The sequence below is a fragment of the Tiliqua scincoides genome, chromosome 5 (genome assembly GCF_035046505.1).
Source record: "Tiliqua scincoides isolate rTilSci1 chromosome 5, rTilSci1.hap2, whole genome shotgun sequence".
NCBI lineage: Eukaryota > Metazoa > Chordata > Lepidosauria > Squamata > Scincidae > Tiliqua > Tiliqua scincoides.
In genome coordinates this window covers 22,998,569-23,014,313 of record NC_089825.1, presented here as the reverse complement: position 1 = coordinate 23,014,313, position 15,745 = coordinate 22,998,569, and the positions used below count along the sequence as shown (strand labels likewise).

At 44.3% G+C, this 15,745-nt stretch overlaps 1 protein-coding gene across 1 annotated transcript; it reads left to right on the top strand.

Moving 5' to 3' along the window:
- The first annotated feature begins 1,326 nt into the window (after positions 1-1,326).
- Positions 1,327-15,172, top strand: VIM (vimentin). Its single transcript, XM_066631019.1, has 9 exons — positions 1,327-1,979; positions 3,463-3,523; positions 8,986-9,081; positions 9,726-9,887; positions 11,713-11,838; positions 12,380-12,600; positions 12,795-12,838; positions 13,273-13,358; positions 14,829-15,172. The coding sequence occupies exons 1-9, from the start codon at positions 1,426-1,428 to the stop codon at positions 14,865-14,867; spliced, it is 1,389 nt and encodes a 462-aa protein (XP_066487116.1). The 5' UTR covers positions 1,327-1,425; the 3' UTR covers positions 14,868-15,172.
- The last annotated feature ends 573 nt before the right edge of the window (positions 15,173-15,745 follow it).

Genomic DNA, 15,745 nt, shown 5'->3' with positions numbered 1-15,745 from the left:
CACAAAGGTCCAGCGATGGAGAGAGCATGCTACTTATCTGTCGGGGTGTTTAGCTTCCTTAGGTTACTATCCCAGGCACATTTACCTGGGAGTAAGCCCTATTGACTATAACGGAGCTTACTTCTGAGTAAGCATGCATAGGCGTGGGCTGTTCGTGGATCCTGTTGGGCTGTTCTGTCAGTGTGTGTCCAGATGTTGTGTAAAAGTGTGAGCGACCTTTTGTTGAACAGCAGTACTCCACCATCATCATCCCTTCTACTCCCTGCAGGGTCAGAGGGGGCAGCACCATAGCAGAGCAGCTGCAGGGGCCCCAGAGCCTCAGGAGAGCTCACGGGGTGCCAAGGACTGTGCAGCTGCAGCTGCTGCTGCTGAGGCCAACGTCTCAGGTGTGGCCCCTGTGCCCCCATCCGGCTCCGAGGACAGGTAGAACAAGGCAGTGGTTGTTTGCTTGCCCACAAAACTGGATTAAGTGAGCGGCCTTGTAAGGTACGGGGGTCTCTCGGGGAGCGCAGGAGGAGGATGAGGAAGCAGCTACTTCTGCTCCCCTCTCTGGGACCTCTTGCTGTGGTGAATGCGGTACTGCCCGGGCAGAGAGGGCCAGCTCGCCCCCCTGCGGTTTCCGCCCAGTCCCCCCCCCCCCCCCGGTGGCTGCTTGCCCAAAGGCAGCTCGCTCCATGCCGGCTTGCGCCTCCTCGCAAGCGTAGCCAGGCGAAAGCGGCGTCTGCTTGCTTAGAGCCCAAGCCTAGCCATGTCTACTCAGAAGTAAGCCCCATTATAGTCAGCGGGGCTTACTCTTGGGAAAGTGTGGCTAGGATTGCAGCCTCAACCCCCGGAGCTGGACTAGGAAGGACTGAGCTGGGGCTGAGGAAGTTCCTGGCACTCGGTCACCCCACAGTGCAAGCGCCTAAGCCTGCAGTCCTAGCCACACTTTCCTGGGAGTAAGCCCCGTTGGCTATAATGGCACTTACTTCTGAGGACAGGGCTCGAAGCCAGAGGAGGGGGTGTTTGTTCCCCTGCCCACCGACTCCTCCAGCAGCGCAGCGAGAAGTTTGGGGCTGGTTGGAAGAGGATGGGAGGACTCCAGCGGGCGGGCGGGCACGCTGCCCACCCCTTGGCCAGGCGCCCGGACTCCTTTCCTGTGCCAGCCCAGCCAGCGCGCACTGCCTGGGACCGTCGATAGCGAGCCTCTGCGTTCCCCTCCAGGTCCCCTCCATCTCTGCTCACTGCGCTCCACCCCGGAGCAGCCCCGCCTCTGAGTCCGGCTGGCGATTGGAGGGGCGGGGGGCGGAGGGCGTGGCTGGCATATAAAGGGGAGCGCGGGGCGCCCCACGCCTCTCTCCAGCGCCCTTTCGCTCCCGCAGCGCACCGCTCCGAGCTCTCCGAGTCGCGGCTGGGACTGCGCGCCCCCCTTTGGATTACGCAGAGATGAGCACCACCAGCACCCGCACCTCCTCCTACCGCCGAATGTTCGGGGGCGCCAGTCGGCCCAGCACCTCTGGCACCCGCTATGTCACCTCTTCCAGCCGCTACTCTCTGGGCAGCGCCATCCGGCCCAGCAGCGTGCGCCTGGTGTCCTCCTCGCCCGGGGGAGGCTATGTCACCCGGGCCTCCTCGGTCCGGCTGCGCAGCAGCATGCCGTCCATGCGCCTCCTGTCCGACGCCGGCGTGGACTTCTCCCTGGCCGATGCCATCAACACCGAGTTCAAGGCGAACCGCACCAACGAGAAGGCGGAGCTGCAGGAGCTGAACGACCGCTTCGCCAACTACATCGACAAGGTGCGCTTCCTCGAGCAGCAGAACAAGATCCTGCTGGCCGAGCTGGAGCAGCTGAAGGGCAAGGGCACCTCCCGCCTGGGCGACCTCTACGAGGAGGAGATGCGCGAGCTCCGCAGGCAGGTGGACCAGCTCACCAACGAGAAGGCGCACGTGGAGGTGGAGCGCGACAACCTGGCCGACGACATCCTGCGCCTCCGAGAGAAGTAAGGGGCTGGGGCGCTGGGCTTAGGCTGCGCACTTTCCTGTCCTAGCCACATTTTCCTGGGAGTAAGTCTCATTGACTTTAATGGCGTTTACTACTGAGTAGACGTGGCTAGGCTTGGGCTCTGAGGCTGCAATCCTATCCACACTTCCCTGGGAGTAAGCCCCATTGACTGTAATGGGATTTACTTCTGAGTAGATATGCCTAGGATTGGGCTCCTGAACCTCTAAGTCGCAGTGGGCAAACTTTCAACTTAAGGGCACCTGAACCTTTGACAATTGTGTAGGAGAGAGAATTTCAGCAGGTGCAACTTGTCATCTGTGACAATTGTTAAATGTTCAGGAACCCTAAAGTTGAGTTGTCCACCCCTGCTCTAAGTAGCATGGGGGGGAGGGAAGGGGAGAGGTGAGGTGTGCACCCAAGTGGGGCTTCAAACTTTGCCCCACAAGTCAAACTTTTTGGAAGCTACTTTTTGGTGATCTGGGCCACTGCAAGAAAAGGAGATATAGAAAGAAGCAATATTTTATTTCTTTATAAGTAATAATAACCATAAAGATAGACCCTCAAACATTTATTTCCCTATATTTACATATGCTTCAAAACTGCAGGTGCTCAACTCCTTGCAGGGCAGTTAGCAGCAATGGTATCTGATGTTTCAGTAGCCTCAGGGCTTAAGGCAATTACTATTTGATGTTTCCATCACCCTTTGGCAACTTGCCAAAAATTGGGTTGCCACCCACTAGTGGGTCCCGACCCACAGTTTGGGAACCACTGTCCTAGACAAAAACAAAATTCCAGGGGGTCATTCATTTAATTCAAAAGCCCAGATGAGTTTTGTCACATGGGCTGATTTCAGACTAATCCTCTCACATGGAACTGTGACTCTAGAAGTTCATTGTAAAAAAGTTCATAAAACTTTTCCATAGAAGAGCTTGTGAGAAAATGTGGCAGCCCCAATGTAGCAGAAGCTCTATTCAAAAGAATCTCCTCCCCCCCCTTACATACTTCTGTAATTCTTTCTAACCTCTGTTGCACAAAACACGTGATGAAGTTACAACTTTCCTTATTTTGGTATTTCCTTTGGTAACGATTCTGTGTTTCTTTTTCTGGGTGTCTTGCTGGGAAAGTTTGAGGCAGATTTAAGCTAAATGATATGTCAGAACTGACATACTCTGAATTAACTGCCTTGGTTGACTGGTAGAACTTTCAGATTTAATGCAATGTGAGTTTGCAGAGCTAAGCAAACCATCCACTGTGCAGGTTAAGGACTCATTACTTGGTTAAAGGGGTAAAATTCTTGGTGCAGAATTTTATAGGGGTTGTACCTGGATGTAATGCTATTGTCCAAAGGGGGAATTGGGGTGCTGCTTGTCTGGAGAGCTTCTCCACCATCTTCTCTATGGATTTCATGGGTGTGGCTGCTTCAGCATGGCCGTCTCTTGGCTTGACTGTTCCTCCCTTCTGAACATATCCTTTTTTTGTAGACTTCAAGATGAGATGCTTCAGAGAGAAGAAGCTGAAAACACTTTGCAGTCTTTCAGACAGGTTTGTAATAGTCTTTTGCTGCTAAAAAGTTTTGAGAAGTGTGTGCTAAACTTTTTAAATTTAGGTCAAGGGCTTATTGAAGTGCAAAGGCCACCTAGTGGCTGAAAATGGATGTTCTTTGGTATGAATGGGTTTTCCACAAATGAATGAAGAGGCCTTACATTTCTTTGATTTTGTAGCTAACATAATTGCACTTTGTTCTGAAGCTGTTCAAAAGTGCTGAGCAAAACTTGTATTTGTATACATCTTAAGTGCCTTGTAATGGCAGTTCTAGTACTACTTGTAGGGTAGCAGTCATTAGTATTTAGCATTTATATAGCTTCTTGTGTTTCACATATTTCTTTAGCCCTGTAAGGCAGACCATTATTGTTATACTAGACATGGTAGTGAATCCAATGGATCTCTAGAGTTGATGGCTAGGAAAGACTTGTACATGAATCTTACAGCTCAGGCATTCAAACATGGCACCAATTGTGAAGCAACATTCTGATCTGTGCCTAGATTTAGCAGCAGCACTCGTAAGCATGTGGAACACTTAAATCTTAAATCTGTGTTCTCAGACTCTCCAGAGGCCAAGTATTGTTTCTGTTTTATCCAAGTCTAGCCTGTTAAACAGAGAAGTTCTGTGGAATTGGTTTTTCTGATTGTTAAGGGTGAAAGGGAGCCATCTGTTAGCTTGGCTGAAAGGTATGAATGGTTTCTATGGGATTCACTATGGAATGTAGTTGCCGCATTACGGCTAGTTTGGTGGCAGCAGATTGAAATAATAGAAGCCTTTGTGTTCTGGGGGCGCTTATAGCAGTCTGCATTCTTAGTGAATGCGTAATGTTGCAGGCATATTTGAGAAACTTCTGCATTCAAGCATTGGCCGCTCCGGCTGGTCCAGTCTCCTTAAAGCGGGTCTTGAGCCAGGTTTTTAGCTGATTATATTTCTGATGCAACAACTAACTTTTTAGCATTCTTCTCTGGCAAAATATTATATTTAGGGCTTATAGTTAAGATACTGTTTTCCTTACTACCACCGGTCAATGAGTGAAAGATGTCAGTCAACTGAAACTAACTTTTTTAGCATGGAGCACAAACAAGTGTAGCACCTCTGCATTTTTAATGCATGTATAAGTCACTTGGAGCAACAGCTTTTGTTTTTATGAAGCAACTTGGCTCTTCCTCAATTTAAAATAGTTACCCAATTTGCTGGTTTAGAAAAATTGAACTTTTGGTTTGGGTTAAACTTGGTTTTGGGCAACATCATTTTCAGTAACCAGTTCTCAATTTTTTGCTTTGAAGAAGAACATGGCATAGAAACTTAATCTTGAAGATTCCACAATTGATATGGAAGAAATACCTTTGGTTTGAGCCTCTCGTGGAACAGAGGAAGCGGGTGGCTGTAGAGGAGATAATTGGATGTGCAGCAGGAGTAAAACTTGTGGCTTGTGTATCTGCTCACTTTCTGGCAGTGAACTCCCAAGGTGGTATCCAGATGACTCTAAATTTGAGGATCAGCATGCTGTTTTTGTGCTTTAATAGTAAGGTTTCTGACATGAAGAGGGTTTTCAGTCCTGGGTGGTCATGTTGTGCAATTTCCATGACCTCTTGCATATGGGGACATCCCAAGGAAAGAGGTCTTTACCCAAGATGCTTAATGTGGTCCAGATGGTGTGCTGCAATATTCTGTGTCTGCCAACCAAGGATGTAGAACTGTCTGGGCCTTGTTGGTACACGTACTGCCTTGGCTGGTTTTGAATGACATAGATCAGTACTCTTGCAGCAGTGATAGTAGTACTACTGTAAATACTTCACAGTATGGCATATGATACTTGGGGGCCTCAGCGCCTCACCCAACCCTGTTGGGGCAGTGGTGCACTAGTGGGGAAGATGGGTAGAGGCATGCCCTTCAGAAGTGCCATAATTTGTGGAAAGAGTATACAAAGCACCAACCGTGAGGCAAACTCCCTGCCTGATGCATGCTGCCATGCCAGTGGGCACTTGCAACAAAACAAGGTTCAAGTCCTGAGCCATATGACTGAAGGAACTATCAAACTGGCCTTCGGTTGTATTGGGGCCAAATGAGGAGTGTGTGTGCGCCATGTGGCTCAGTGGACAGTCTGCTTTTATAGAAAAAGGAGCACATGGAAGAGGGCCACAAACTCTGCCTTGCCTTACTGCTCTCGTCTATTTTTAAAGCTGTTTCTCTCAAACTGGTGCATTACAAGTGCGGGTAAAAATTGCTTAAAGCTTTGAATGCAGCAGGTTAAAGGTTATGTAGATCACTTCCATTTCTGCTTTACCATGGATGTGGTGCACATGGATGCTCCATAAGTCTAGCTTGGCCCATCTGCCAATGTGCTATGTTCAGGGATTGTTTAAACCAGAGCATGGTGTGGATGAACACTATAAGAATAGATAATCCTTGATTTTATCTGTGTGATACCAATAACTTGAAGTAGATTTGGTAGTAGATTCCTTGAAGACATGTTGAATTTAATACCATTGGTCTGATATGGGTGAAGGCCACAGTAGGCCACGAAATTTTAATAGACTGCCTGATCTGGTAAAATTAAAACCAATATCGTAATAATTTTCAACCAGTGTGCTGCAAATGGTCCACAAGTGTGCTGCAGGAGTTTGGGCTAAGGTCCTTTATTAGTTGGGCCATTAGGGAATGTGAGCCCCCCACCAGCAGGTGGTGTGCCTTGACAATTTTAGTGTCTTTTCTCAGTGTGCCATGAGACGGAAGGTTGAAAATCACTGCATTACCATGTAGGGAGCCTAGTTAATGGAGCCTTCTTAGGGGTTGTAGCTGCAAAACAATGTTGACATTGGCAGATGAAAAGCAGGATTCTTTATGGTGGTTACTTTGTTGCAAGTCTTAACACTTGTAATGAAAAGTTAAGTTTTTAAGTGTGTGTGTGTGTGTGTGTGTGTGTGTGTGTGTGTGAGAGAGAGAGAGAGAGAGAGAGAGAGAGAATACATTTTCGAATTGGCAAGCCTTTGGTGCTTTAATAGTAAGGTTTCTGACATGAAGAGGATTTTAGTCCAGGGTAGTCATATTGGGATGCCCCCATATGCAAATTGCACAAGGAAAGAGGTCTTTACCTAAAATGCTTTGAGCTGACTCCCAGTCTCCCACTTCTTAGCTACCAGCCCGCTCTCATTCCTGTTTATGCTTTAGGTACCCTTCAAGAAAGGAGAGGCACAAATATTGTAGGAAAGTGTGGAATTCAAGTTCTGGCTCATACATTCTGGAGGAGATATTAATCTATTGTGGGAGTGGGTTGCGCTCATGACTATGAACCTTGCATTTGGAAAGCTCTGGGTACTGTTTCTAGTACCTACAGTTGAAAGGCTGCTTGGTTGCAAGGCTGGGAAAGTTCTCAGCCCTAGAGCAGTTGCCAGTCACAATAGTGGCATAGGTGAGTTGATTTGTAAAAAAAGATTTCCATATGATCAAGCTGCCCTATGGAAATGGTCATTAAATGACTCCTCCAGATTCATTCCTGCTCCATGGTTACTCAAAGTTGAGCCAGGTTAAGGCTGATGTGCTTAACCCATTTTTGCCTGGCCCACAAGTGTACACGTTTGGTCCCTGTTGCAATATGAAATGGCTTAACTGTAGCAGAACGACTGCAGAACTATAGTTAAGAAATGGTTTAACTGTAGCAGATCTTTAAATAGCTACCAGCAAGATTTTCCTTCCAGTTGGCCTAGGTAAGACTGGCAAATGAGGGAATGGGGAAATCACTGCCTAGATCTAATTAACTCAACTGCAGCTCCTCCATGCATCAGTGATGTTGCCAAGAGCTCTGCTGGTTTTGACTTAGCCTATCACTTGATTGTGTCTTCCCAAGCAGGATTTTAAGGTTGCAATTAACAGAATTAAAATGTCTCTGATGTGGCTGTGCGCAAAGCTTGTTTCTGATTGGAATGTTTCAAACGGAAATCCCCATTGTGAACTGCTGTGTTCTTTGAAGTCTGAAATGATGCTTGAAAGGAATAGCTGAACTGTTGCTTTTTAGAAAGGTCTAAGTTTGTTTTTTTTCATCTGGATATCTGTAGCTGAAACTCTGATTTAAATCTGCAACAGGTGTATAGAATTAAGAATATTTATATACTGCTTTTCAACAAACTTCACAAAGCTGTTTACAAGAAAAAAAAAAATCAAAGAACTATGGCTCCCTGTCTCAAAAGGGCTTATAATCTAAAAAGATGCAGAACACTAAACAACTGCTAGAAAAGACACCGTGGTGGGGTGAACTGTTTTTCTCCCTGCTTAATATAAGAGTAACGCTGCTTGAAAAAGTGCCTCTTTGCCCAGTTAGTAGGAATTCCTACAAATGGGGGTGGGGGATTGCACTCCCTCAATCTAGTCGACTGTGATTACCATCTTGCTCTTCTACATAAAATGTGAACATACGCAAATATTAAGAGCAATGCCAGCATTTACAAACAGTGCAACCAATAAAACAGAAAAGCCAAGAGCATAAAAGCAACAATTATAAGATAAACCAACAGGTTACCCACAGCCTAAAAACAGGGATCTATTGAACCATCCCATATAGGGTGTTACAAACAGGAGAGCCCCTGCCCTTGGTGGCTGCCAGCTGTATCTTCCAGTGTCTGTACCATGTTCCAGCAGGTTCTGGGAAAAGTCCAGGGTTGGCTCCCTGCCCCCCTGAAATGTGTACTGTTCCACACTGGTGACTGGCTGCCTAGGATTGCTAAAGGGGAATGGAAAGATGATCTTTCTCCTTCACCATAGTGGTACTGAACAAACTTTGTTGCCAGGTCAGCCTCCCCATTAGGCCTGGCTTTCTGAATAATGGTGGGTAGTGGCAGCAGGTGCTGTGGCTGCCCACTAGGCCTTGGCAAACTGGGGCTTGATGAAGAGGTTTATTGCCTGGAGTTGGGCAAAAGATGATTTGAGGTTGGCTGTGTGGGCTTTACAATGGGCATGGACCCTTTTGGCATGTACCCAACCTGGCTGGCCCCTGATAGTGCCCTTTGTATTTCAAATGGAGACATGCCTGAGAGTAGGCCTTTTCTAGATCTGTTCTTAGTTTTTGGGAAGGTCCAGATGGGCAAAGAACCTTGGAACACTCCTGCTTGAGGCATAAAACTTAGTTTCTTAGAACTCCAGTACTTATTTCCGACCATCTTCCAGCAATCAACTGCTTCAATTGTATTATGTGCTAATCTTCCGTCCTTTCATATCTACCTGCTTTGAGTTTGTTTCTTGTGTGAATGTTTGACCTATATGAGCAGTGGGACTTGAAGTGTTACCACTTGCCTTCTGAGGTGACACACCTTCATTCCTCATGGCTACTGCAGGTGCAGCTCTCCCCACCATGGTGTTTACATTGGTAGGGAAAAGTATACAGCAGGTACAGTTGTGCTGTCTGTAAGCAAATGGGCAGAAGCTTGACATGTCACAGACTAAGCTGTGTGTGTGTTTTGTTTTGTAGGATGTCGACAATGCTTCTCTGGCACGCCTGGATCTAGAACGCAAAGTTGAGTCCTTGCAAGAAGAGATTGTATTCTTGAAGAAGCTTCACGAGGAAGTGAGTGGGGGTTTGTGTCTTTGTGTGCCAGTATTTGGGCATGAATAATGCTGCTGAATGATGGAACTCCTGGATATACAGGTTGAGACTAATTATTTGTGGGTTCCTTTCCAAGCACTCATGTGGATGGCTAAGAACTGCACTATAGCAAATAAATTTAAAAAACAAAGTTTCTTTGCTCTGGTGATGAAAAATAGCCTTGCTGACCTTTTGACTCTAAGATAAGAGTCATTAAGAAGACAATCCATCAATCAGTCCTCCTCCAACCTTCTCTCAGCCCCTCCATTCACCAATGCAAACTGCTGGGGGGGAAGGGAGAGGCTGCTGGAGAGAAAAGGATTGATGGATTGTCAACCAGCTGCCTGCGTGCGTTCGCTCTCTCTCTCTCTCTCTCTCTCTCTCTCTCTCTTCTCTCTCTCTCTCTCTCTCTCTCTCTCTCTCTCTCTCATTCTCATTAAGGAGGCTATTGTTAAAGGACTGTTCAGTTTTTTAAACTGATTTTAAAGGGATGCATTTTCCCCCTTCTTCAGGAATCAGCACATTCCTTCTCATTTGCAGTGGCCATTCCTGTTGAGTCAAATCAGTGTATAAAAAAACTGTGTATAAATAGGCTGGATCTGTAATTTTTTTTTTTTGTCTTGAAGGAAATTCGTGAGCTGCAAGCCCAAATCCAGGACCAACACATCCAGATCGATATGGATGTTGCTAAACCTGATCTCACTGCTGCCCTTCGTGATGTACGCCAGCAATATGAAAGTGTTGCTTCCAAGAACCTTCAAGAAGCTGAAGAGTGGTACAAATCCAAAGTAAGTGAATGGTTTGCCTGAGCTCCCATGAGTTGCATCTTTAGCTTAGTTATTTGTAACTAAGGAAGTTAGTGCTGATTAACTTCCATGAATTTTCGTGGGACTTGGTTGTGACTCACTATGTGTATTAGAAAGCATTATATCCCACAATTCCTCAATATGTTTTTAATAGGACATAACTCATAATTCAGCAGTTTATTACAATTTCATAACTCTAGTGAAGAGTGTTAAATTCAAATTTTTTTATTTAGACCTTCCCAATGGTAAAAGCATCAAACAAGATTTTGAATGCTATAGAAATACTTAATCATGCTATATGATAAGACAAGAGAAGGGGGTAGGGGGGAATAGTAGGAATATATTGATGGTTCCCAAGCAATCTGTTGACGTGTGTGTGTGTGTGTGTGTGTGTGTGTGTGTGTGTGTGTGTGTGTGTGTGTGTATTTATATACCACTTTTCTCTGTTTTTAGATGGCTTTCAAGGTGGTTTATATGGGCAGGCTAGTCTAAACCACCATTTTTCAACTGAGTGTTTACAATATGTTCTGTGAAGATTCAGTCCCCTCAGTCACCAGAAGTTGTCTTCACAGTGTGGTGATCTTTTCTGGCTGCATGCCCCTGAGCTTCAGCAGAAATCATAAATCACAAGTCTGGACAGGTCCTCAAGGTTTTTTCTGTTCTTGCCAGCTGGCCTTTACGCGTGTCCCTACACTCATTGTGGTAATCAGTTCATTAGGGACTCCGTCCTGCCACAACAGGTTGTCACAGCCTGACATTCAATCTCCCACCCAGAAACATGACCACTGGTTCTCTTGCTTAGCTCTTCAGGCAGTACCAGCAGCTCAACCATCAGACCACACCTCCTTAAGGAGGATTTTCTGCAGATTGGAATTGGGTTCCAAAAAGTGTAAGATGCTTTTTGGCACACAAAGGGCTGCTTAAGCAAAAGAAGCTAAAAAAGGTTCCATTTTGGAAATTTAGTTTATAAAGTTAACACAATCCAGTCTTTGCTGGAAACGTATACCTTTCTTTCAAGGCATAGATCGAGAATAGGGGAACAGAGCGATGTGATTTTGCTAGAGTCAAAGCAAGAAATAAAAGTTGAGGTATTGCACTAGGTTCTAAGGTATGTGGGGAAATTTATGAATCTAGAGTAGGCTTTAATACCACAAAACTACATCACCGGTACTCATTTGAAATAGTAGATTCTTCTGTTGGCAGTTGAAATTCTATTGGGAGATGTCTGCACAGTAAACAAGTGCCCTACCAGACAAATATCAAGAAAGCAGGTTCCAGGCTGTACTTAGGAATGAAAACAACTTGTTAAAACACAGCAGCCTTCAATGAAAACTGAATTGAATTAGTGTAGTTGGCCCATATCTTAGTGCACGTTACTTCTGCAAATGCAACCACATGTGCTCAGTTAAAAAGAACAAAAGCAACAGTTTTGCAGGTGATTCCACTTGCTAAATACAATGTCCAGAGTGAGTGTGAGCTCAGAGTGAAGCTGCTGTTAAGTCTCTCCCCGTTTCCACTTGCCTCTCATAGTTCTGCTAGAGATTTTATGTATTTTTTTAGCTGTAAGGGATTTTCAAGGTAGTCTTGAATATATGCAATTTTTGCTTTAGGCACTGACACTAGAACATAACCCTTGCATAAGATGGAAGGACAGATAATATTGTGCAAGTATTTAAGTAGTTTGTAATGGTTTGAATCGACAATTGAGTTCTATTGATGAAGTCCAAGAATGAAGCTTTTTGGTCCTTAAAACATTTTGGAATCATGTAGTGATGGATCTTGTACACTTAACATGTTGTTCTGATAGTTTGCAGATCTCTCTGAGGCCGCTAACAGGAACAATGATGCCTTGCGCCAGGCCAAACAAGAAGTTACTGAGTACCGCAGGCAAATCCAGTCTCTCACCTGTGAAGTGGATGCTCTTAAAGGAACTGTAAGTGAAAGCTGTCACTTGGGGGCTATACCTGGTCATTTCTCTTATAGTTACATTATAGGACTGCATTGTGCTATGTGGACAGCAATTATATTGACGTTCTCAGAAGCAAAGCAGTAACATAAGTATTGTGAAGTAGTACAGAAGTCCTTCTGAAAGAGGAGTGTAATGTAATGAATAAACAGATTTTATGTAGTCAATCAATCATGTATTACTACTGTGACTAATAGCAATTTCCCAATGTTTTGGGCAGAGCAATATCTCAGCTGTGCAACTGAGATACATCACCTTTAACTGGAAATGCTGGGCACTGCACTGGGACTCTTAGCTGCACATGCAAAACAGTGACTTCTGTTTACATGTATAAAAAATCTAATCCTGAAACTTAGGATATTTCAGCTGAAGTAGAAATGGCAACTTTATCATGAATAGTACAAGCCATAGAGTTGATTTTTTTTTTACTGCATGCAGTATTAGCTAAGCATTGCACAAGAGATGTACTGCTTAATATCTCAATGTATTCTTTTGAAAAACCCCACAGAATGAATCCCTGGAACGCCAGATGCGGGAGATGGAAGAGAACTTTGCTCTTGAAGCTGCTAATTACCAAGACACTATTAACCGTCTCCAGGAGGAGATCCACAACATGAAGGATGAAATGTCTCGCCATCTTCGCGAGTACCAAGAACTGCTGAATGTAAAGATGGCTCTTGATATTGAGATTGCCACCTACAGGAAACTGCTGGAGGGAGAGGAAAGCAGGTATTGGAAACGTCCAGCTTATTTGTTTTATGAAATACTTTTGCTGTTTCTGGCTGGTTGAAAACTGCCCAAAGCAGCAATCATGAAATATTACAATAACAGAATTCATAAACAATAGGTAAGGAAAATATAGCAGTCAACAGTCACAATTACTATTGCCTAAATATGGGTTTTCATCTTTTCTTTTTTTACAGAATTACTGTGCCTGTCCATACTTTTGCTTCCCTGAATCTGAGAGGTAAGTAGCTGCATTAGCTTGCCAATAGTGTAAGGCAACTGTATCATTTATACTAGCAATTTTCACTTTATTATGTGCCTCTGAATTTTAATTTCGTACTAGAGGATCTTAGTGTTGGCCCTGATGGTTGCACTACCCTAGAATCGATCACTTATATATGGTAGTCCTACCTGCCTTGTATCAAATGTGTAATCTATGGCACTGATATGGAAGAAGTTCTTCTATGTTATACCTTCTCTAGCATACTTTGTGGGTGATTGCAGTCCTGCCTGTAGGTAGTTGACTTCTTTCAAGATCTGTAGACGTAATAAGTTTTGGGGAGCTGTATTGTGACTTGTTTGAGCCTAGCACCAATGTTACTGTCATTAAAAAAATGTTTTGAACACAAGTGAGCCACACATTCAGTGATGTTAACCATGGTATTCCATCTGCAGAAACAAACCTTGAGTCAATTCCAATCACGGATACCCACTCAAAGAGAACACTCCTAATCAAGACTGTTGAAACTAGAGATGGACAAGTAAGTGAAGCAATGTTTCTTACAGATGTTGAGAAGAAGCTTTACCTTTTTGTCTTTCTGCTGACACGAGGGCTGGGTTTATGCAACTTGGTGAGGGGAAGAGGGTCAAACTTCCTTGAGCACTTGGCCCTTCTAGTTGCTTGTGCCTCAAGTAGAGTCTCAGCAGGTTTCCCCGCTCATTGACACAGACCATTGGCTGGGGACAGTAGAGTGAAGTACTAGTAGAGTAGAAGCTAGTCAAGGTTTGAATTTGCTAACTACCATCTATATGGACTGGGTTGGGGATCAGGAGGTACTGGAGTTTAGTGTTGTCGTACTGCTCTAGTTGGCCTCTAACTTTTTGAAGGTTGTTTTGAGGTGTGTATTTGGCAATCGGTTATAATTCTGTCTATAACAGGATGCATATAGGTGAATCAATATTGTCAAATGTCTCCTTCAGAATGGAAGTTTATTAAGAACCTCCATGGAGGTGTTGCAGTGGTTTAGGTAACAGAGAGAAGGGAAAGAGTGGATGATGAGGTAATGGAGGCCATAGTAGTAGTATGCTGGTAGTTGGTAAAGCTCTAGGAAGGACAACCTGGGGTTGTGTAGAAATCCAATGTGCTACCATGGTAGAGTCATTTAAGCTTGCTTTTCTTAGCCCTTGTCAAACTGCTGAGTCCAGACATTTTTCCAGTATGAAAGTATTTCATACTAGATGCTTCATGTATGTGTTAGAGCAGTTTAAAAGATTGCTCTGATGCAACAGCTGGTAAAGAGTGTTGGCAGGTTGAATGGAGTGCAGGTGAACTGACTGAACTGTAGAGTTGTTTTATGTTGAGAAACTATTTCTCAAACTGCGGGTCAGGACCCACTAGGTGGGGTCACAAGCCCATTCCTCGTAAGTCTCCATTTCAAAGAGGCTACCATGGTATGTGATTGCATTTTGGGGATTGAACAGCAACTGCTTAGGAGAGTTCTAAAATTTTATTTAAAATAAACTTACACTTTTAATTTACTTACTTAGTCAGTTGATTTTGACATATGGGGGTGTTAGAAACTTTTCTCGATGAGTCATTTCTGGCCATGACATCACTTTCAGTGGATCTCAACAGATTCACATTTGAAAAAGTGGGTCATGGTGCTAAAAAGTTTGTGAACCACTGCCCCACCCACTCTTGACAGTCTGGCTCAAAGCGGAAAGTCTAGAGGAGACATTGGTGTGTGCTTGGTGTGCTTTGGGTCCAGCAGAGATGAGGCTAGGAAGAAGAGCAATAATTGTCGACCTCTTCTGAGGAGAGGAACAATTGTCGTCCTCTTCTGTTGCAGAGCAGCATATTTGTTGCAAGTTAAATAGTTCATATAGTTCTCTAGTTATCAGTCCAAAGGAAGAAGATATTGTAAGATAGTGGTTTCCTTACTAGTGAAGTTGTAAGAAGATGAGTGTCATTTGACTAACATTCTAATGCTTCCTTTCCAATTGTTTCATAGGTTATCAATGAAACTTCCCACCATGATGATCTGGAGTGAAGAGAAGGGCACACTTCTCGTGCAGAAATGAATTCTTACCAGCAAGACTTAAAAGAAAACAGCTTTCAAGTGCCTTTCTGCAGTTTTTTCCAAGAGCGCAAGGTGGTTATGCTAGAAGAGAATAGGTCTTAGATCTTGCAGACTGACTCTCTCCTTGGGTTAGAGCTTAGAGGAGTCTAGTTCAGATAGCAATATCTTTTGCCTCAGTACTGTTTTTTTTAAGTTTCTGAATTGAATAAAACTGCTTTTTTTCAGCACAATATGAGCAACCTCTCAATGCTTCAATAAACATTTGGGAAATGGCATTCTAATGTGTTCTGATTTGTGGCAAGTTTTAAAACACATTGAACCTATTTTCATTGTGACTTGGCAAAGGCTTCCTTTGTGAAAATTGCACATACACACGTCTGGCTCCATAAAATCAGTACCTGGTCAGCTTGGCTCTTATGCAATAAGTATATTCAAGGGATGAGGCGAAAATCATTCCTCTTTTAGGCAAAATATCATCAAAGCTTTTTAGCACTTGAAGCAATAGGCTATTACTGGGAGGAAATTGGTTCCTTCATCCTAAATGGGTTGAGCATCTCTTGCAATTGGTAAACTTGAATCAGCTCAACCTGGGATGAACTTGGCTATTGTTTCTCGAAATGGGATGAATTTTTCACAAGCACATTCTGAAATCTGATACTACTGCTTTCCCCATTGAGGCTCTGTCACATCTTCTTTCAGCCCCAAAAATACCTACTGGTAGTAAGTATGGAGGATGCCATGCCTCTCCTAACTAGAATACAAGACACCCAAGCACTCTGCATAATACTAGCTGAATCTGGAATTCTTGGTGTGGTACCAACTGGCCTTTAAACTGCGTTCTTGGGATG

Bases quoted from the DNA above. Each gene is read 5' to 3' on its own strand.
- VIM (XM_066631019.1), top strand. From the start codon at position 1,426: ATGAGCACCACCAGCACCCGCACCTCCTCCTACCGCCGAATGTTCGGG. The intron at 9,888-11,712 runs GTAAGTGAATGG...TTGTTCTGATAG, and splicing joins AAGAGTGGTACAAATCCAAA to TTTGCAGATCTCTCTGAGGC. The intron at 12,601-12,794 runs GTATTGGAAACG...CTTTTTTTACAG, and splicing joins CTGGAGGGAGAGGAAAGCAG to AATTACTGTGCCTGTCCATA.